The sequence below is a fragment of the Alternaria ventricosa genome, assembly GCF_023758065.1.
Source record: "Alternaria ventricosa strain BMP 2768 chromosome Unknown scaffold_35, whole genome shotgun sequence".
NCBI lineage: Eukaryota > Fungi > Ascomycota > Dothideomycetes > Pleosporales > Pleosporaceae > Alternaria > Alternaria ventricosa.
The window spans coordinates 45,248-66,865 of record NW_026055715.1 but is presented as its reverse complement, the minus strand read 5'-3'; the positions used below and the strand labels follow the sequence as shown (position 1 = coordinate 66,865).

The following is a 21,618-nucleotide window of genomic DNA, read 5'->3' as shown; positions in this document are numbered from 1 at the left end:
CGCGTATGTTCGGCAACTCGAGAGCAGAGAGCAATCCTTAGACTCCAGGGCGGAGCGAGTGGGTCAGAGATCTTAGCTACTGATGGTTTAGTTCCAGCGGCTCGCCCCAAGTGGGGTACATGTCCATCCCAGTTCTGAATGCATAGTCCGCAGCTTCCTACGGATATGGACAGCCGTTCGAATTCCTACACGAACTCGAGTGTATGAAGGGAAAGCTGTTCCGACGGCACAGCGATACATCTCATCATGGCTTCAAGTCGATATTTGGCTCGCTCAGCGCCTTCTACCCGCCATCCTTATCATACCGACCAACTCCTTGATACTTTTTCAAGATGGCTCCCGCAGTCCGCCGACCCGTCCGCGTGGGCGGTGCCTCAGGCGGCTTCTCCGACCGCGTCCGAGCTATTGCATCCCTAGCCAAAGACGACGTCGATGTCATAGTAGGGGACTGGCTCTCCGAAATGACAATGACCATGCACGGTACCGGAAAGCTAAGAAACAAAGAGCAGATGCTGCAAGCTCGTTCGTTCGAGGAGAAGCTCAACTATGCCATGTTCGCTGAGAACTTTATGGACTGCTTTACTCCTGCAATACAAGACATAGCTACCCGTGGCATCAAAGTCTGTGTTAATGCCGGTGCATCTGATACCGAGCTGCTGGCTCAGCTTGTGGACAAGACGTGCAAGGAAGCTGGGTACCCACTGAAGGTCGCTTGGATTGAGGGTGATGATGTTACGGGAACCGTTAAGAGTATGTTGGATAAAGGCGAGGGCTTCAAGAGTTTGATGCACGACAAGTCGGTATCCGAATGGGGGCTGGAGCCTGTTTGTGCTCAGTGCTATCTTGGTGGTTTGGGTATCGCCAGAGCACTGACGGAAGGCGCTGACATCGTCATCGCCGGTCGTGTCTCGGATGCTTCGCCCATCATTGGTGCCGCTGCATGGTGGCACGAATGGACGAGTGATCAATTTGACGAGCTGGCTGGCTCTCTAGTAATTGGTGAGGCGTTTGCGATCATGTTGATACCTCGGACTGACATTCTCAGGCCATCTCCTGGAGTGTGCCGCGTACGTATCCGGCGGTTACTGCTCTGACTTTCGCAGTCTTCTGGCCCAAGGCAAGCACATCAACATGGGCTTTCCGATCTGCGCAATCGACAACAGAGGCGAGGGGGTGATGTACAAGGAGAAGAATACTGGCGGCTGTATAACAGTCAACTCAGTCACATCCCAGCTTCTCTACGAGATCCAGGGCCCGCTGTATTACAACTGCGACGTCACCGCAGACCTAACCGACATCAAGATCGAACAGATCGGCGAGGACCAAGTCAAAGTCTCTGGCATCAAAGGCCTGCCACCACCCCCAACGACCAAAGTCGGCATCACAGGCTTCGCAGGCTGGCAAGCCGAATACCACATCTACCTCGTCGGCCTGCACATGGAAGAAAAGTGCCAATGGATCGAAGAACAAATCCGATACGAACTGGGCCCAGAGCTGATCAAGAAGTTCGACGTCCTAAGATTCATGCAAAACGGTTCCTCCGTCATCGACGCCCGCAACCAAGACGTCGCCACAGTCGATTTCCGCGTCTTCGCCCAATCCCGCGACAGAGAACTTCTCAACATGCGCAACCCCAAAGGCTTCTTCCGCATCTCCATGGTAAACTTCCTCATGTCGTGTCCAGGTGCGTCACTGGGTAACGACGTGCGTCAAGCGGAGGGGAAACCATACTACGAGTACCATCCCTCGCTTCTCCCGCAATCTGCCGTCAAACAACGCGTTCATTGTATCTGGGACGGTGAAGCAACCAACGGGTTTGGTGACGGCAAGAAAGTGATCGATATGCCCCTCGCACCCGAATTCCGCGAGTACCCGCGCCAACAACCCTCCTACGAAACTACATCACCCATCCCACTCTCCCACTTCGGACCTACAATCCGCCTCCCCCTCGGCTCCATAGTCCTCGGTCGCTCAGGCGACAAGTGCTCCGACGCCAACGTCGGTTTCTTCGTCCGCCACGCCGATGAATGGGAGTGGTTGCGCAGTTTCCTCACCATCGACAAGGTGAAGGAGTTGCTAGGGCCGGAAGAGTACAAAGGCAAGCCGATCGATAGGTTTGAAATGCGGAATGTCAAGGCGGTGCACTTTTTGTTGCATGATCATTTGGATCGTGGGTATGATGCTTGTAGTACGTATGATACGCTGGGCAAGAATTTTTGTGAGTATCTCCGGGCGAGGAGCGTGGATTTGCCGGTTAGGTTTGTGGAGAGGGGGGTGCTGTAGATTGTGGTAGATCGTAGCACGGGGTGCTGATATGTCATCTTGCTTTCAGGGTTTCGATCCAGAGTCGACATAACAAGGCTATGGAAGAATTTTGATGGTGGGAGTGATGGTAGACGTGAGAAGATCGCCATCACTGTCAACTACAAAGCCCGTACATCGCTATCATATCACTTGATTTTAGGTATTTTGTATCGATTTTAAGTCTGGTCCAGACACATGCTATTCGACTCTGGCGCTTTTGAAGTTTGAGAGTCACTTCCCAATCTCTCCAATCACATGCAGCAGTCGTGTTGGCTTTTTTGATATGTGTTGAATAGGTGACCGACGCGCTCACCCCATGAAGTAGTCTGACCATCGTTTTTGTGAAGTCGAGAAAGCAATCTCATAATTCGGAGCGATTGTAAAACTGCAGAAGTCACTCAGACTTTGCTCATTAGATCTTGAGTATGATCTTTTTCGAAAGGGCTATACGTTGACCCGAGTTCATCGTCAAGGGAAGCACGAACGCCATAGCCTGTAGGCGCAAGGATTTTTCGTTTGGGGAAGGGAGGCCACCGGAAACATCAGTCCATTTTGCTGGAAATTTGGAAAGCTAGAGAGCGTGGATGCAGGGAGAGAGTATGTCGCGCGAGAACAGCATTTATACTTGCTGCAGTGGCCCTAGCTTTTGGACACATCGCCGAATACCGGTGTCGCAGTCATGGTGACAGATGTACGCGTTTTGAATAAAAGAGAGCCTCTTCTGAGCTGGCGCAAGCCCGAGAAGACGCCATGTTACGACTGTGTTTAGTTTTGTAGCCACATGAAGAGACATCGTGTGGACTCTGGGGTTTTTGATAGTAGTAAAGATTCCACGACTAGAGGGAAAAGCATGGAAGGTGTTTGTGACGACTTTTGGATATTAGATTGACATCTGCGTCTCAGCGATATCTTTTCGGAGTTCCATGTGCTGTCGTGAAGAACACATGTATAGTATTTGCAGAGAACCATTTGTAGCGATGGAAATGTCTTTGGCATTGCGAGAGGTCTCATGTAAGCTGGTCATTATTCTTTTATTTTGGAGGCAAGGCGCAGAGCGCAGAACACATCTCGCTTTCTCATCGCTTTTTTGTTTCTAACGGCTACATGGATAGTGTCTTTGGACGATCGTGGGTAGCGATAGCAGTGTTTTCGGCAACGCGAGGGAATCTCATGCGTATGGTGTTTGGCGGTTTGGGAAGAAAGAAGCCGACCGCAGCAGATATCATTCCAGCTTGTTTCATTTTTGGTTTTGAGGAGAGAAAAAGTGGTGATGAGGAGACTGGAAGGAAATATGCGAAAGATCTGACTTTATATGAGTGTTCGTGGTGAGGCGCAAGTAGTCCTGGCCAGAAAGCACATCTACGGTCTGAAGCTGCCGCCCACCATCACCCGTGATGCTGTCAAGAGGACATGACTCCCGAAAGATCTTATTTTGTGAATTGAGGGGTTAATTTTGCAATTTTGCTCATGGTTGCTTTCAGGCATGGCGATCGTTCCATGGGGTCACTGGCGCCAGGGCTCGTACAAAAGAGCTTTTGGTAAAGCCATGGAATAGTCGCAAATGTTTTTCGTGGTCACAGATGTGTAGCGAATGCCCAAGCGCAGCGAAAAGATACCAATGCTCGTCAAAGTCGCGAGAGGTACAAAGTAAGTCGTGACGACAATATGACGCGCACATGATGCAAGCGAGGAAAGCGCACCGACCTGCACCATCTACACCATCGTTCCTGGGCCCTCGCCTTTTATTGATGGTAACGAAAAGTCAACCGAGGTTCGTTCCGAGCTCAAGCCACCAAGCACCCTCCAAAGAGGCTGGTGAGCCACGGCAACCCGTGAGAATGGAGCCCATGTCACCGGCACGGTTGTCCCCACCCACACATTACTGTACCCACCAACATCGGCTTTGGAATTCCCATTTGCACGCACAAATCCGATGCCGCCTACCCACTTCTCTCGGCAACGATACCCAGAACCCCTGTCCCGTTGACTCGAGATCGGCACTCGATTCGCACGCGGCTTACTTCGCCGCAGCACCCACTCCACAACACCGAGCATCCTTATATCCGACTACCGCTTTCGGAGCCTTCTTTGTACCAAGCACCTACGGCAGCGGTACTCAACGCCAGCCAATGTATCTTTTGCTGAGAAAGATAGTCGTGGTCGACGGGACGCCTAGCGGGTTTCGAAATGTGCTGTTTGTGGTAGGTGTGGAAAGTAGGAGGATTGCAGCGGAGAGAAAGACCGAGGATGGATTTGCTGCTTTGGGTAGGAAGAGAGAGGGTGTGGAAATTAGGAGGGGCCCGCGGAGGTTGAGGCCGCTTTTGGGTTTCTGGTTGTGGTAGGAAGAGGAGAGGTGTTGAATGTAGTGAAATCGCGGTGTTTTGCTCCATCCAATGGGTTTGGAGACCGTCAATGAGCGATGCGGTTCATGTCATGGTCGGTTCAACGCTCTAAGCGATGGACTTGATCATGTATCTTGGCACAATGCTGTTTTGAAGGCCTTGTGTGCTGTCAATATCATCACCACGTTGCAGGACGATTTTGGAAAAAGGACGCAGCGCTCCCATAAATCGAAGGATGTGCTTTTTCGTGAATAAGGCAACGCTCAAGAATATAGCACAAGAGACATCCTCGAAGCATTTACATAACATGCAAGCAAGCCTTGCACATGAGTTTGCGCATGCCATATTTGTTAGAATGTCTTCGGGAAAAAGCATACATGGAACTTTCATGTAATATTCGTAGATTTTGAAGGCCCTCAGGCGTATACAAGATGATACCGCATATCCAAAGTCGCGATCATGACGGAGGCCAACAGCTCATGACATTTGTATCGAAGACTTTGGAATACCATGGGCTCTTTGACTTCTGCACTCATGCGATTGTAGTGATGTAAATTCGCTCAAAATCTCATGTATCTTTCGAGTACCGACTTTTGAGCACCAGCTCCATTAACCGCCACTGGCGATTCTTTGGAAACAATGAAATGAAGGGCGAAGCTGTCATTCTGGAAGTCATCAGGCTGATATGTAGAAGAATATAAAGTTCGGGCAGCAGAAGAGAACATGACTACCCCATCGTAGGCTTTTGGTAAGGTAACGTGAAGAGTGAAGTTGTGGAAGTTCTGCTTTCCATTTGCGAGATATTTATATTTTCAGAATGCCACTAGCGTTAGAGTGAAGCGACGAGTACAGCTCATGGACAAGGCAGAGGACCGAGAGAACACATAACCTAGTTTTGCGAGATTTTGATAAATATTGCAGCGGTACTCCGCCCACACAACTCATCGAAAGCAGAGGAAACCTTTTCGAGATGGCCAAAGAAGGGCAGAATCACATGCAATCATGAAAGGATGATTTTGGTCTTCATGCGAACATCTCAAGACCACGCAATTTCTCCAAGAGTGGTAAAACATACTCCGAAAAAGACCATATGTGAGCGACTATCTTGTTCCTTTCCCACATGCACTGTGTGAATTTATCTTTTTGCAAGAGCAACATGTGTTCGATGAATGCGGAGTTTTGGACGTTCTCAGAAAGCAGAAGTCATAAAAGCGGTGGCGATGATTTTGAAGTAATGGAAGAAAGGCGAGCTGCCGAGAGACATGTTTAGACGTTCACGAAGTTTTGGAAGATCGAGACTGCTCCATAACTCTCGAGGGAATGAATTTTAGAAAAGACCAGCAGCTCCATACGTTTGTGATGACTATGTTTTTGATAAATGCAAGGTAAAGTGATGGAGGATAACTTGGAGAAAACTTGGAGTAGTATTTGTACTCGCCAGTCCCGGCGACTTCCACGCATTCTAGCTCCGCGACCGGCGCCGGCGAAGCTAATGGCCATCAGGTAGATCATAACTTCGCGGATGCGCCCGCAACCAGTGTGGACGCCTGTTCGACCAAGCAGTCTGCAAAGAAGCCAGCGATGCCGTCGAAGTCGGTCAAGGTCGTGACTTTGGATACATCTACATGTTGTCAGTGGTGTCTCGCAGGTCCACAGTCACGTCACGACTACGTACATTGATCAGGTCTCACAATGATGACTGCGCCCACATCGGGGCTCACACCGTACTTCTCGTAGGCATGTCCGTGACCGGAGTTGTAATGATCATCATCAACGAACGTCTTGTGAAGATCTGTCGCATTGTCAGCGCGATGATAGAAAAGATCTGAGAGGGCAACATACCGCGTATATTCCACTTTCCGCTCTTTGGCCAGAAGTAGTCCGGTATGCTTTCTTGTTCAGTTCCCGCAAATTTGCTGCTCAATATGAGGATTGTCTCGATGACACCGTCGATGTGTTTTCCAGCAGGTGTATATCTGCATGCGATTGCTTCGAGTGCTTTCGCCAACTGCATGATGTTAGGATACGAAGACTATGGGGGCTGGGCGCGCATACCTTGGCCAGTCGCTCGCGATGCTGCGCTTGGTTGACATCCCCTCCAAACACCACGACGCGCCACCTCCCATCACTCCTCAGCACACTCATCAACTGCACAGCCTTACAGTCGCAAAAACGTATAACCTGCGCACTTGGAAAACGCGTCCCCACCGTGACCGCCGTAGCCGCACTCTTCTCTCTGTCCATCCCCTTCGTAATAGCGGTGTCTTCGTACCTCGCCGTGAACCCCGCCATATACCTTCCACTCTTCCTAAAGTAGTCCGCAAACTCGCCTTCATACCGGTCTTTCCTGCTGATCATCTTTGCTAGCTCTTTGTCAAAAGCAATGAGGTCAGCTGCCGTCTTGCTGCGCTCGGTGATGTATGTCGACAGTAGGGAAGGAGGTGAAAGACCAGAAAGAACGGAGCCAAGCTTCCAGCCAATATTGTATCCATCTTGGAGGGACACATTCATCCCCTGACCTGCCTTCGGCGAATGCGTATGACACGCATCGCCCGTCAAAAAGACGCGGTTATGCGCATGAAACACTTCAGCAAGGCGCTGACCAATACTGTATGCACTCCACCAGAAGACATCAACAAAGTCCATGGTATACGGTGCAAAAATTCTACGAGTCTGGTTTTGCAAGTCGGTCAATTTCACTGTCTTGGGCTGCGTGCCGGCGGGAAGCTGGATGTAGAACCGGACTAATTGACCACCCTCGCGGGGAATGATGATGAGGTTCCCGGCGGTGCTGTGTATCGTGCATTTGCGGCGGATGTCGGGGAAGGTTGTAAGTGGGTAGATGTCCATGACGCCCCAAACGGTATCGGAAGAGTCGCCGAGCATGCGGATGTCGAGGGCTTTGCGAATGGTGGAATGCGCGCCATCGCAGCCTAAGACGTATTTCGCTTCCCAGACTTCCTCCTTGCCATCTTTCTCAGCGGTCACTTTGACGCAATGCGCGTTCGGATCATGCTTTCTCTTCTCGTCTATTTCCACGCTCTTGACGGCCCAGCCGTATTCGATCCCGTTGCTCGTACCTTCTCTCCATCTTCCCTGCTCTTTCAAGATGGTCTCCATCTTTCCCAGCATGAGTCCGTTCATGCGCGCTTGGTTCAAGATCACATGCGGTAAATGACTCAGGCCCTTCTCCGTATCGATTGATCTACTCTTCCTCTTGATGCCGCCCTGCTCATTGCCATTGCCATCTTCATCGACACCCCAGAAGCACACTTCCAGGATATGGTATGCCTCACGCAACAAATCCTCCGATAGACCAAATGACTCGTAAATCTCTACTGTGCGCACCTGAACGCCATCTGCTTGACCGATCTTTAGTGGACCAGGACGTCGCTCCAGAATCGTAAATGGGATATTGTAGATTGCCAGCCAAGTTGCTGCGAAGACACCAGCTGAACCGGAACCGGATATGAGAACATCCGTTTTTGGCATCGCGTTAACGTAGTATATCGATTCGTTATCGAATTGCTGGAGTTTGGCGCACTAATGGGTGAACCCGTGGACGGTAAAGATGAGATGAAAGGCGATTGTATGCGATGAATGCGTCGATGCTACTCCCTACAGCGACGCTCAACGATGCAGTAACAGTGAGAGACGACATCGCGAAATGACAGCATTGCGAAGTTTATACTTGCCGAATGAAGCCCCGAGGGTGCATCGGACATGCTGCGGGGATGAACATCGACCCGCGCACTAGCGTATCATCAGTGCAGCGAATCCGGGGAAGGGGCCGGGATAAGGTTCTCCCAAACTTCGAGCGGTGAATGTACGACAATCATGTGAAGACAGTATTCCAAGGTTGTCTGCCGCAATGGTATTCGCATTGCTTGCCAGATGGAGATGGGATGGGTTGTGCTGCTGCGGCGCATTCCACGCAACCCCAGGAAGCCTCGGCTCGGATAAGACGCGTCGACGGGGAGGCACTTCGGTCAAGTTTAGAGAGTTGATATTACTATATAAGCGCTAAATATGTCATGATCTCGTCTGCAAAAGGCGGCAAAAGAGCACATTACCAAGTGCTTTTGCAGGTCCTAGTTCCTCCAAATCCGAAAAGCCACCGTTCACAAGCAGTAGTACAGTGCTGAAGCTGATTGCCGAAACTGATATGCGCCATAAACTCCACCCAATGCCGTAAAATGGTATGCGCAAAACATGTATCGTCGAAGGTAAAAACAAGAGCGAGGGGTTGTCGTGAGCTTAGTGGCCGACGGCTGAGTAGTGCGAGTTGCGCGTGTACGGTTGCTGGTATAGCGATGGAGCGTAGTCGGAGTCCTGGTACATGGTGCCACGCTTCTGGTCCTCCTCGAGGAAAGGCTCCTTGACCTCCCAGTTGTGCTGCTTGACGCCGACGGAGAATTCGAGATCTTCGCGAGTGATGGAGTCCCAGTACTACGAAAAGTTAGTGTTGTTCGATTAGATGTTGGTTGTGACAAGCGTACCTTGTAGACCATCATGACAGCAAGCAAGTTGCAAATAGTTGCGAAGAAGAGGCCATCAATGTAGTGTTGAACCTGGTCGCAGATAGTGTCGCTGAAGACGTATAGAATGACCTGGCCAATGACGAAGAAGAAGATGCCGAATGAGATATCACCAAGCGGCCAGCGGTCTTCTAGTGTTCCAACGACCAGGATGATCTGGCTGACGGTGTATACGAAAAGGCAGATGGCGTTGACGATGTAGGTAACGACAAAGATGCCAACGGGGTTTCCAGGTTCCAGTCCAGCCCAGCCCTTGAACGTCAAGAGGTTCACAGCACCGCCGATTATGAACATGGCGAGCGAAGAGAGACGTAGGAGCCAGACGGAGAGTGTAGTGCCATCTTCGTAGAGCTGGAAACCGACGAAGCCGTTGATAAGCAGACAGGTGCATAGCGCGGAGACGAGGCCGTTCTGGGCGGCAGCGAAGTATGGGTAGGCGGCAGAGCCAGGAGCAGCGACACCGGCATCGAGGACGAGGGATATGATGGTCAAAAGGAGGTAGATGTAGAAGAAGGATGTGATTTCCTTGCGACCTGCTATGCATTAGTGAACTGCCCCGGGTAGGCATGGCAATGCGCAAACGTACCGACAGCTGTGAACTTGGAGCGCACGTGGATAATCATGACGACGGTCATGATCATGGCCAAGATGTGCATAAAGTCGTTCGCCGCCTCGAAAATGAGGGTATTAGCAATCTCAATCGTGCGCGCATAGCACTCTGTCTGGATGCCCACGCCATCGTTGATCTCCTGGTGGCCCACAAGCGCGCATAGTGGTATCGGTGCCTTTTCGCATATCGTCTGGAAGTCGCCGAAGCCCATGTTCGCGAATATGAAAGGTGTGGTGTCGCTCGGGTTGCGGCGGGTCTGGCGCGGTGTACGGCGGTAGCTGGGTGTCGATGACGGTAAGTGAGTGAAGTGTGATAGCGGAGGAAGGTGCGGACGATTAGCGAGTGAATGTCCGCAAGGTAAACAGAAACGAGAGAAGGCGCGGTGGGGTGCGACGAGGGTCAGGGATACTATGGGGGCGGTTGTCAGGAGTGAATGCGCACTGTTGACACTTCCCGAGCCGCACTAGTCCCACCCTGCAGGTCGTATCCACATCCAGGCTAGTCCGTGCTATTTGCGTCTCCACGATTTTCTCCGGGCAACAAAACGATACGACCTTGTGATGCCGCCACTCGCACCAAAGTCGCGATCCTCCTCCTTTGTTCAAAACCTTATGGAACAAAATAACCTCTGTCCATGTCATACCATGTCAATAGAAGGCACCGCAGCGGCTCGTAGTGGCACATAAGAGAGCATGCTCGAGCACCCCTCGGTGAAGTAGATACCCTAGATGTCTACATTGCCTCAGGGTTCTGTCATTTCTTGGTTTTTTCGCTAATGTAGGTTGCAGAGCATGCGATTTGTGCATATGTGGTTTAAGAGCGATAGGACACATCGACAAACCCGCCTGATGGAAGCTGGTACTTGGAAACTAAATTCGTTGCGCCGCTCGGGTCGTAGGGTAATTCACCTCATTCAAGGAAAGTCTAGACACCCTTTGGTCACGAAGTCACAGCCGTTTACTGATCTATTCCTGCAGTAATGCATGTAAAGGGAGACAGGGTTCTTCCCGATACCATTCGGTGCCAGTAGAGAGGTTCCAACATCCGACAGGGTAATAATCCTATGATCGTTGACAGTGTTGATAGTCGAGAATGTAGCCACATGTTTTAATGGCGCCATATTGATGATTTCTTCCCTAGTAGGCTGTCCAGGCTGTACTCCTGCAGGTACCCGGTCGGTTGCAATGAGATCACGATGTCGTATCGCTAGATCAGCGGCGGACCTTATTGCTCCTCTGCTCTCTTGTTCGTCGTCGCTGAACAAGCTATCGCTTGAGCTATCGTTCTCATCACATATGCCGTTGACATCGAAATCGCCAGTGGCGATTTGGGGTACGATGTCCGCAAAGGTTATGTCCTCGTCATTGCCGAGAACGCTGTCGACGTCGCTGTCGTTGTCGAGGCCACCGCTGTTGCCGTATTCGCCAATGGCGCTTTGGTGCAATGGAGACAAGGAGCCGGTCCGCTCATCGAACAACACGCGGGGCATCTCTGCTCGTGCTTTTCGGGCGGCTTGAACCCGATCTATCCTGCTTGCTGGGTTCAGTCCATATTTAGCGCAGTAGTCACCGACCTCTTACTGCGTCGCCTGGACCTTCCGCTTGGCAATAGGCTCCAGTTCATCTGGAGGTGTGTCCATCAAAGGCGTGGTGAATGGGTCGTTGTGCTGATTATATACTCGGGGAGCCCAGAAGTCGCGTTCTTCGGCACCTACATACTTGGACGTCTCATCTCGGTCCAACGAGTGATGTAAATGGCCAAGGTATGACCTTGCTAGACCCTCGTCCCTTGTAGAAGGGATGATATGCCCCAGTCTCGATATGTCTTGTGCGGCGCCTCGTCGCAGATCGTGGGCACGAATAGTGACGGTGATACCAAGCAATGTAGCCGCCTCGACGAGGAAAGGTCCGATTTGAGATGTATTTGCCGGTTTGTCGGGCGTCATGACAGAACCAGAGTACCCAGCAAGAACGGGTCGTTCGGGAAACTTCCACTGGACCATCTTGTCCGCTCGGCTGGCTGCTCTCGCTATCAAATCTTGGATCGTTGCAGTGTCGCGCACGTTGTCGAGGCGAAGAGCCCTAGAAGTCTACATCACCTCAGCGTTCTGTCAACCTTTGACTCTGACACTAGTGTAGACTAAAGCGCACCTGTTGAGCCTTTTACTTATGCAAGGTGCAAGTGAAGGCTTCTTTGCGATCTGTGAACACATGACTGCAGAGAGAAGAAGTACCTGGACAAACCCGCCTGATGATAGCTGGTACTAGGAAATTCGATGGGTTGCCCCGCTCAAGTCTCAGGACAATTCGTAAAACCGTGTCTTGTTGGACCAGGCGTCAACATTCCGCAAGAGGCGCGTTCTATGCCAGGGTAGCTGAACCTTTGGGTATACACCTGGACCATAGTGTAGCATTTCATGATCAGCATGTCAATTGGTTATTCCTATACGGCCAGGCAGTCGTTAGAATGCGTAAGTTCGTTTTCACTCACTTTCACTATCCCTTTGCACCTGAAATCTCTTCTCAGCGAGCGCGACCACGAATTATCACTACCACTAGCATCACCACGCTCACACTTGTTCCCTTCAACCGCTTGCTCTGATGATCTGAGAGCTTTCAAGTCCTGAGTCGCCGCTCTTGACACCCGATGTCCTCTACCAAGAACAAGTTCCATCTCAACTCCATATCACGCGCGATGACCGACCATCCTCCTGACTTCTCCCGCACCGCCAACGACGCAGTGTCGCGACTGCACGACTACCAGGCGCAGAATCCTCTTCGCGTCACGACTGGACCAAGGGGCTACTCAACTTCTCCGTCGCCCGGTCTAGCTTCCCCGTCCATGTCTCCAACCACATCCGTACGCCAGCTATCGCCGCCTTCCCCGAGGGTTCCCAGCTTCCAGCCTTCGCGTATGGCTATACCTCCAACAGCGTACGCTCATTCTCACACCACTGCGCAGCATGCTCTGCCGAAAGGTCCCCCGCCCATTATCGGCACGCAGTCGAAGTCGCCATCCCCGCCGTATGCTCCGCCGACAGTTCACATGCCCATTATTGGTACACAATCGAAGTCGCCATCCCCTACGTTCGCTCCACCGACAGGTCACATGCCCGTCATTGGTACGCAGTCCAAGTCGCCATCCCCAGAGCCATCACCAGGACCGTATGTGCCGCAGATCTATCGCGAGCCGCTCACTTGTCTCACGCGCGAGATGCTCTACGATCGCATATACCTAGTTCTCCGGGATACCTTGACTATCTGGTGGGCGGAGAATCCGGTGGCAATACATCGTCTAGTCTGTAAGTTATCTTTTCCGCTGCACCACATGGTTTTCCCTCCGCTGACTTAGGATATTTCCAGACTATCTGTCCGACTATGTCATCGATCTTGGCGTACACGGTATCTTCGGTCCCAATGGTATACAGTCACTCTGGCAACTCTGCATGACCATAGGACATGAGGGCAGACGTAGCTATGTGTGTCTGGCTGTCCACCCGGAACACGGCCGCACTGGGGGTCCCACGATCGTTCTCAAGGGCAACCTGACCGAAAAGGAGGGGAATGACCCGTTGGTAGACGAGGAGGTCTTCGGATTGGCCAAGGACGGTTTTGAGAAGGCCGCTATGGACTTGCATGCAATGATCCTTGCCAAATCTCCAAGGACTTAGCGATGGGAAAAGATGTTGGAGCAGTTGGGACTCCTCAGACAAGGAAGAACCAGAAAAGAGCGAGGAAGCGTGCAGCCTACGATAGGACAATGAGAAGCAAATGGCAATGCGTAGCGTCGATGTAGGCTCCTAAGTGTTCCGTATTTCCCTTGAATGGCTCCACATCTTGTAAGCTATCTTAGGTAGTTTCGACTCGGTAGCTGGCGTGGGAGCGCGCGGGCATGTACATAACTGTATGTAAGCACGGCCACATCTCCCGTCGATGAAAAGATACAACGCCTCATATGGATGCTGCACTCCTCTTTACGATTGTCGTTGGACGCCTGATGTCAAGCTCGTCAGGCATCTGCGGGTTCGACATCTCATGATTGGTCAGCTCGTAAAAGCACGTGATGCTTCCCGGGCGCTGATGTCATGATTGGCCGTCGCCCGTCCGCCACACTCGCACCGTCGTCGCGTACCCTATCCGACTACACTCACGCGTTTCCATCATGCAGTCACGCTGTACTCTTCCCGCCATCTCTGGCCTGCATTCAGGATGTCTTCGACGAGCGGGGCGTCTTCCCAAGCCCGCAAACGGGCTCCAAAAGTGAAGACAGGCTGCAAAACGTGCAAGTACGCGGTGGACACCGTAGCATGTGACGGAATGCTGACATATCAATTCCAGAGTGCGACGCGTTAAATGTGATGAGAAGAAGCCAGAATGCCTCAAGTAACTATTGACTCACCATTCTCGCGGGTCATGCTTGACTAATGTAGTCAGGTGTACGCGCACTGGTCGCAAATGCGATGGTTAGACCACAAACGACGCAAACTTCCAAGTCCAAGTCTGGAGTTATGGACGAGTTTCCGATCCCCCAAACGCCATCTCTGCCTTCAGTGGTCTTGGAGATAGTGCACGCTATCTGGACTTCTATTATTATTGCGCCTGCCCTGCACTCTCTACCAACTTCGACAAAGAATTCTGGTCGCGCATCGTACTGCAGATGGCCCATTCAGAACCGGCCGTGCGCCATGCCGTGATAGCTCTAGGAGCTCTTTGCCGAACCGAGCCTGGAGATATGAAGCATGCATGCGCGGGCTCCATTGCCAATCACGAGCGCAAGGTCATGTTAACACATTACAACAAGTCCATTGGCTGCTTAGTCAATCGAATGAGCGATGCCACTTACTCACCGGAGCTTGGACTCGTTATCTGTCTTCTTTTTGTTTGCATTGAGTTCCTCCAAGGCAGCTACCACGCCGCCTTCACCCATTTTAGGAACGGCTTCAAACTAATGTACGCGCCCCGCATGGCACTACCGAACTATCGGCACTCATTACAAACTACGTATACCCCCAAGGTAGCATTGGACGGGTCCGGACTTTCGAGAAGCTCAACAGAAGACAAATTGATGTCAATCTTCACCCGCGGCATGGCGCAAGCTTTGCTTTATGGCGCCAGAATTCAGGAAGATTTCGAGATATTGCAAGTGATGCCTGCTTCGTACTCCAAGCAGTCATTTGCGAGTCTCTCCGAGGCGCAACAGGCCTACTTCGAGCTTCGCAATGCGTCCATAACTCACCTCTATATTATGGGAAGAAAATCACTCGTTCGAGAGGATCCTAGTCTTGAACTGTATCGAGAACGGGACAATTTGTTGGCGTGCCATCATTTCTGGTACGAGAACATGCAGCGCTTCGAGAAGTATCATGCGCTCTCGAACGATGAATTAATGGCTGCGAACGCCCTCAAGGTTTCCTATCACACGACGTTTGTTTCCGTATCATGCTCTGCAACAATTATCGAGAAGAGATACGACAACTATCTAGATCACTTCAAGAAAATCCTGCATCATGCCCAAGCAATCATCGATTCGAGGCCGCCCACGAACCCCAACACCGCCCATTTCACTTTCGACATTGCGATAATTCCACAGCTTTACTTTGTCGCAACGCGTTGCCGCTGTCCCGTTACCCGACGAAAGGCAGTAGCGCTTCTAGAACGTAACCCACCGCGCGAGGGTCTGTGGGATGTGGGGCAACATGTGGCGGTGTCCAAACGAGCGATCGAATTGGAAGAAGTCCAGGTAGACCAAGCCACCGGCTGGCCGGTGGAAGAAGCGAGATTATGGAATTGCATAATCAAAGCCGGGATGGATAACGAGGGTGGCTTCTGGGCGACATTTCTACCAGCCACATGGATTGGGGACCTTGATGCGAACGGTAATCAGAAGATGATTCGCGAGTTCTTTGTTCTATGAGTGTGGCGCGCGACTGCATGTGGGTTCCATCGACTATGGCAAACGTCCAGAAGGGTGTCCCCACGGGCAGTGTGACATCGCCTTGATGCCGCGAGATGATACCGCTCCATTGGCGAATTTCTAGTTTCCATTGTTACAGCAGCAAACGATCAACATGCGGAAGACATGAGCAAGGCATCAGACCAAGCGACCCGCCGACCATATAAAAGCCTGGTCCCGCCGAAACATAGCTCGCAACTATCTACACTCCAATCCAACAAGTACAACTTGCAAACATGGCCTTCAACCCAGTACGACACGCCTTCCAAATGATGCTGGCCGACCAGAAGCACCGCGGTCTTCCGCTCCTCACCGCTTTCGACTACAAACCTTTCCTCAGTAGGTCTCACTCTCTCCAATATGTTGATATATCTGCTAACGCATTACAGAGGCCATTGAAGCTCTCCTCACAAACCCTACCTTCATGCACGACCATGCCTGGCAGACAGAATCTCTCGAGCATTCTATCAGCCGCCCCGCCTTCAATGTCAAGAAACGCGAGGACTGCCACGACAAGTTGGATATTCGACGCTACGAGGGCGCGGAGAAGGACTCCCGTGGTGCGACAGTCTTTGAAGGCAGTGTTGTTCTCATTGTCGTTGATGGATATGTGCTGGCCAAGGGAAGGAGTACCTCTTCGCCGGCAGATGCGCTGCTGGATGTGTTCCAGAAGGTTGTTACTTTGGCACGAGAGTATGAGTGAAGTGGCTCACGGCGATCATTGAGGCTGTCTTCATGGCCTGTCTGTATTACTAGTGCCCTGTGCTTCATCTCTTGGCCACGAGGAACTGTTGCTGGCTGTCATTTGCTCAATCATAATGTATACTAGGCTTGTACCTAACTATTAACGGTGCTATCCCATCATTCAAGGCTGCTTGACTCTGAGCGATGCTTGTCGAGAGATTGTGAACATGCAGCTCGATTGCTCGAAGCGGCTTTCGCAAACATGTAGAAAGACGTGATTAGCTAGGCCATTTCGCGCCGCCACAAGGGGTGGCCAGCCTTCGTGTCGCATTCTATAGAACCGTGTTTGAGTTAGAGGTATACGTTACCTTAAGAGGTAGCTACTGATCATGACTTAGCGACTTGTATGCAGCAACGTGCGACACGTGTCTAGCCATCTCGCATGCTGCGAATGGGTAGCAAGCCAGAACGTCGTCCACATCGCTGGAGGAGTTTGATGTCAAACGCATGTATCATATAAGATGCTCATTCCTAGTCAATCCGTAACTTCTTCCGCGTAAAGAATACAGTAAGATTCCAGTGATCATGGACGAAAAGAAATACGACCCGGACTTCAAGAACCGGATCGAATACGTCATAACGGACAAGAAGCTGGGAGTCTTCAGTTCTACAGAGTATCAGCCTTGGTGTAGTAAGTGCCACCTCTTCCATCGGAAGTGGTTGACTAACATAAGTCAAGAGGACATCATCTATCTTCTCGACGTGGGAAGAAAACATCTACGAAACTACACGTGGGAGGGCCCGGTGCATGAAGAAGATGCAGAACTCCATTCCGGTGCAACAACCCTCGTTGATGGCGGCGACTCCAACGATTCACTTGATAGTATGACGCAATCTTTTGATTTCCCAACCCAATTCAATGCGTCAACGATAGAAGGTCAAAAGTCTATTGCGATCAATATCGCGTGGGAGTTGGAACCGGAATCCTGGAATCCCGATGTGGTGCGTGGAGAGGGTTATGTTGCGCGCTTCTTGGTTGGTGAATGGACGCTGGCAAAGGGCCAGTCGGACGTGGGTGAGAGGGAGGCAATGATAGCACTTTTCGACAGGGTGCATATGCTGGCGGAGAGGTTTCGTGAGAAGGATGAAGCGGATCGTGTGAGGGACGAGGAAAGGCGTATAGCGGAGGAGGAGGCTGGAGAGGCGATTGTCGAGTAGCACAAGTTCCCATACCAAGGACGTCGTGGGTGCAATTTGGGGCGGCAGGATGTACAAAGACTCGGTATAGCACTTGCTTTAGATGCGCATTTCTGATGGTGGTCGCTAGCTTCCCAATCTAGTCAATCCATCAAGTCGTCGAGCAACTAACATTCCTAGATTAGTACCTCATTCAACGGAAATCTAAACACCCTGGAGCTTACATTGACGCTGGGTCATCTACTTTGCATGTTTTCATCGTGATGGAGTCTGCAGGCCTGTTCGGTCGTCGCCTTCACTTTGAACGATCGACAGGCCCATGATGACTAACCACTGCGCACGCGGGCTGTTATGGGTTGACGAGTGAGAGACAGTCGGTATCCGGTCTACCGCGATATCATTACTAGTATGGCTCACCATTCGCGACCTTGTGACCTCTCACCCTGCGCGACCTCCGGAAAAATACAGTAGCGCCTAAAGTCCACCACCAATCCAACTACAGACGCGGCACAGTACCCTTCCAAGCATAAAGATGAAGCTAAGGCTCCGCCTTGCGTCGCAGAAAGACAAGCTGCGCAGCCATCTTCAGAGCGCACTTGACGACTCTTTGGGCAAACTTCCGGCGCAGGATCGAACACAACTCCTTGGTATGTAGCCTGGCCAGTATAGCTGCAATCGGACTAATCGCGAGTTTCAGGCGACCTCTGCTTCCTGTTGCGCAGCCCTCTCTTCCTCTACGCCATCGCTTCGCGTATACGCCGCGCGACAGCCACATCGGAGCGCGCTGCAACCGGCCTCATGACGCCCAATTCGCTAGCCGACGAACGCGTGAAGGAAGATGGCCTCGATATATCAGCGCTCAACATGAAAATCGGATGGGATGGCGAGAGCTGGGCGACCCAACTCCTCTACGACAACATCTCGCTCATCGAAGGTCGAGAATACAACACTACGAAAAAGGCCGGCTACGCCCCAAGCTTCCATTGGTTCTGCGAAGAGGCGAGATTCTTGAGCTACGAGTTCCACTCTCGAGAACAAATCGCGATGAGTGCGCCAAACACTGTCGTTGAAGCGGAGCCGAAGGAGGTGGAAGGTCGCCAGACGCGCGCGAAGAGTGCGGGGACGAAGCAGCGTCGCATCGTCAAGTTGAGTATAAGGTACAAGATGGTTCATGGCAAGCCGATGCTTACCAAGAAGGCGAAGTAGTGGAAGAGCATGCGATGTACCAGGGAAGCGCGAATGGATCGGGTTCGCCGAGATGTGGGGGCATTGATGGCTTAGCCGTAGTATTACAGTGGGAGAGACATGGCGTAATCGAGCGTGGAGCACCTCGCGGTATGCATCTGTTCGAGAGGGTGGCGGAGCGTTCTCGTCTTCTACAGGCAGCATTGCTATTCCTGCGCTATCAGCATAGACGGATGTGAATGTGTACGTATGCAAAGATGGTTGTTCTTGACAAGTTGTAAATGGAGTGTTGCCCAGACGTGTACATCACCGTCCTTACATGAGGGGTGCAACTTCAAGCACCACGTATACGCTAACATTGTACGCAACTCGTGATAGTCATGTCACTTCGCGACGCATCTCGTTGCGCTCATGCAACGCCATCCTCAGACGAAGATAATGGCCATCGGGGATGGATCTCGCCGCAGAGTTGATGGCGTATCTTTACAGTGAAAGTGAGTCTGGAAGCCGCTACGCAAAGGAGCACGACGCGTTCGAGCAGGCAAAGGTGATGCGTGATACTGGAGCCTCGAGACTCACCATCACCGGCAATGTTCTACAGGCGCCCGGACGCCGGAGTTCTCCCGGCAGCAGGCAGAAGAGGTACGTGCGACGCTACTGAGACTCACGTGACGTCTAGCGCGCCAAGGCCAGGCCGAGTATATATTACTGCCGTCCCTCTGCCTCCTCTTCTGTTCCTTAGCTCTCTTTGCCTTTTGGCTTAGGTACGTCCACTCCACTATCCAACTTTGACATCCACTAACATCCCCCAGATCAAGTGTAGTATCTGTTCTTTTCAGTTTAATCTCTGAAACTCTCCTACGGGAGAATTCTTGATTATTCCTATTTTTGAAACCAGTCGAGAAGGCTCTGGGCTTGCTCATCTTCCTTGGCACAGTGTCGCCAGTATTTCACTACCTCTGGCAGACGCGACTTTTTCATTGAGACTACTGGCTTGCCAGTCGCTTGAGGAAGAAGGCTGACATTGAGATTGAACTGTGCTGGGTCTCCAAGGACTAATGACGACTGAAGATATAATCATTTGTATGCAACGCCGTTATATGATACTAACTGCTTGAGCGTGATATATCCTCCATTCCTCGTTATCGAGCATCTACTCGCATGATCTGAGGCATCTGTAATCGCCATTTGCATGAAGGTAAAAGCAAGCGCGGTACCGTGTTCATGTCGTGCAATCCTTGGCGGTAATCTACATCTTGTCGCTGAAAGCAAGCATTAGTTAAGGTCATGGCATGACATGAATTATTGTCATGAAGTGTTGTCTACAAGTGCTTGGAGTGAGGTGGTGGTTGCCATGTCACGCAGCATTTGGTGGCGCACGCCTGTTACCTCTCCTTGAATGTGCTGCATGTCGATGGTGACACCTACTTATATGGCCCATTTGACGCGGGCGAACCGTACATGCACATCTCGTACAGATGGTAGCCTGATTTGCGTGGTTGCAGCTTGATAAAAGCAACTTTGCGCGGTGAGTAGTGAGAGACCAAAATTTCGTAGCTTGCCGTGACAAACAATCGTCAACTCAGCCACCAACACGAACTTCCTCGCAACAACGCCTCAATACCATACCACACGTCAAAATGGCAGCGAACTCAGGTATGGTCAACCCGGCCATTTTCCAGGACCTTCAGGCGCGCGTAGACGAAGACACTGCTACCCGGGATGTAAGTGGCGGCCGATGGAGCTGCACGTGATAGCGTACTCACAACGCGACAGGAGCTGCGCGACATCATCCAGGCGCTTGAGAAGCACAGTGAGTATTCTCTACAAGAGCGGCGGACTATACTGACATATTGTAGACCGCAACGTCTCATTCGTGTTGTCTAGAGCCCACTCGACACCTGTCAGCGAGCGTAAGTCGCTCTGCGCAGGTGTGGTTACATCACAACTAAACGAACTACAGTGCCCGACATCCTAAAAGCGGCACAAGAGCCTATCGCAAATGTGATCGACACCGTCGGCAACCTGTCGCAGGCTGCGTCCAAGATGCCGTATTACAAGTTCAACAACATGTGGAGCCGTCAGATGCAGGGCGCAGTAAGCTCATCAACCACACGATATCGCTATCGCAATTCTGACAACACACCAGTGCGAGAGCGCTCTGTTCTGGGGCTGGCTTGGTGGTTACAAGTACGACGGTGGTGAGGTACAATGCGGACGTCTCTTGACCATTGAGGAGCTCGGCGAGATCTTCAAGAGTATGTTCAATTTTAATGTTACACATGCGCATCGCTAACTCTAGCAGTTCCCGTGAACCTCAAGGACCGCGATGAGTTCCATCTCTCGCTCGAAGAGTACCTCCATTCCCTCATGACGCTCGTCGAGGAACTGGTTCGTCCCTCTGCTCGACCCCATTCTCAATCGACGCTAACAACGACAGACACGTCTTGCACGTAACGCCGTCACTCTTGGTGATTACGAGCGTCCCCTTCTCATCAACCAGTTCGTCAAGGACTTGCACGCAGGTTTCCAGATCCTCAACCTCAAGAACGACAGCTTGCGCCGCCGCAGCGACGGACTGAAGTACCGAGTCAAGGATGTGGAGGACGTTGTCTACGATCTGTCTTTGAGGAATCTGTTGCCGAAGAAGGGCGAGCAGAAGCAGTAGATGTCTGCAAGGTGATGCTGAAGGAATGCTACTACCCAGATACATGGCGCACGAGGAACATGCCACGAGACGGATGAAGAAAAGGTCAAGACAGATAAGCACTCAATGAATTTTATCAAAGTTCACATGTGTTTACCA

At 51.5% G+C, this 21,618-nt stretch overlaps 9 protein-coding genes across 9 annotated transcripts; 6 read left to right on the top strand and 3 right to left on the bottom strand.

The window, feature by feature from the left end:
• Nucleotides 1-332: 332 nt before the first annotated feature.
• Nucleotides 333-2,283, top strand: J4E93_010749 (uncharacterized protein; the record flags this gene model as incomplete). Its single annotated transcript, XM_049348626.1, has 2 exons — nt 333-999; nt 1,046-2,283. 2 exons carry the CDS (start codon nt 333-335, stop codon nt 2,281-2,283), a joined length of 1,905 nt encoding a protein of 634 aa, XP_049194191.1.
• Nucleotides 2,284-6,154: 3,871 nt separating this feature from the next.
• On the bottom strand, nt 6,155-8,138 carry J4E93_010748 (uncharacterized protein; the record flags this gene model as incomplete). Its single annotated transcript, XM_049348625.1, has 5 exons — nt 6,155-6,267; nt 6,322-6,438; nt 6,489-6,654; nt 6,702-6,774; nt 6,943-8,138. The coding sequence occupies 5 exons, from the start codon at nt 8,136-8,138 to the stop codon at nt 6,155-6,157; spliced, it is 1,665 nt and encodes a 554-aa protein (XP_049194190.1).
• Nucleotides 8,139-8,903: 765 nt separating this feature from the next.
• CHS7 (Chitin synthase, class 7) lies at nt 8,904-10,005 on the bottom strand (the record flags this gene model as incomplete). The annotated part of the gene is made up of 3 exons (XM_049348624.1): nt 8,904-9,095; nt 9,146-9,717; nt 9,771-10,005. The coding sequence occupies 3 exons, from the start codon at nt 10,003-10,005 to the stop codon at nt 8,904-8,906; spliced, it is 999 nt and encodes a 332-aa protein (XP_049194189.1).
• A 702-nt stretch (nt 10,006-10,707) lies between these two features.
• Nucleotides 10,708-11,796, bottom strand: J4E93_010746 (uncharacterized protein; the record flags this gene model as incomplete). The annotated part of the gene is made up of 2 exons (XM_049348623.1): nt 10,708-11,323; nt 11,375-11,796. The coding sequence occupies 2 exons, from the start codon at nt 11,794-11,796 to the stop codon at nt 10,708-10,710; spliced, it is 1,038 nt and encodes a 345-aa protein (XP_049194188.1).
• A 692-nt stretch (nt 11,797-12,488) lies between these two features.
• On the top strand, nt 12,489-13,464 carry J4E93_010745 (uncharacterized protein; the record flags this gene model as incomplete). Its single annotated transcript, XM_049348622.1, has 2 exons — nt 12,489-13,095; nt 13,157-13,464. 2 exons carry the CDS (start codon nt 12,489-12,491, stop codon nt 13,462-13,464), a joined length of 915 nt encoding a protein of 304 aa, XP_049194187.1.
• Nucleotides 13,465-15,982: 2,518 nt separating this feature from the next.
• J4E93_010744 (uncharacterized protein) lies at nt 15,983-16,449 on the top strand (the record flags this gene model as incomplete). Its single annotated transcript, XM_049348621.1, has 2 exons — nt 15,983-16,085; nt 16,136-16,449. 2 exons carry the CDS (start codon nt 15,983-15,985, stop codon nt 16,447-16,449), a joined length of 417 nt encoding a protein of 138 aa, XP_049194186.1.
• A 566-nt stretch (nt 16,450-17,015) lies between these two features.
• On the top strand, nt 17,016-17,648 carry J4E93_010743 (uncharacterized protein; the record flags this gene model as incomplete). Its single annotated transcript, XM_049348620.1, has 2 exons — nt 17,016-17,121; nt 17,170-17,648. The coding sequence occupies 2 exons, from the start codon at nt 17,016-17,018 to the stop codon at nt 17,646-17,648; spliced, it is 585 nt and encodes a 194-aa protein (XP_049194185.1).
• Nucleotides 17,649-18,159: 511 nt separating this feature from the next.
• Nucleotides 18,160-18,833, top strand: J4E93_010742 (uncharacterized protein; the record flags this gene model as incomplete). Its single annotated transcript, XM_049348619.1, has 2 exons — nt 18,160-18,274; nt 18,325-18,833. 2 exons carry the CDS (start codon nt 18,160-18,162, stop codon nt 18,831-18,833), a joined length of 624 nt encoding a protein of 207 aa, XP_049194184.1.
• A 1,619-nt stretch (nt 18,834-20,452) lies between these two features.
• J4E93_010741 (uncharacterized protein) lies at nt 20,453-21,480 on the top strand (the record flags this gene model as incomplete). Its single annotated transcript, XM_049348618.1, has 7 exons — nt 20,453-20,536; nt 20,589-20,625; nt 20,672-20,725; nt 20,776-20,909; nt 20,962-21,070; nt 21,118-21,203; nt 21,253-21,480. The coding sequence occupies 7 exons, from the start codon at nt 20,453-20,455 to the stop codon at nt 21,478-21,480; spliced, it is 732 nt and encodes a 243-aa protein (XP_049194183.1).
• Nucleotides 21,481-21,618: the final 138 nt, after the last annotated feature.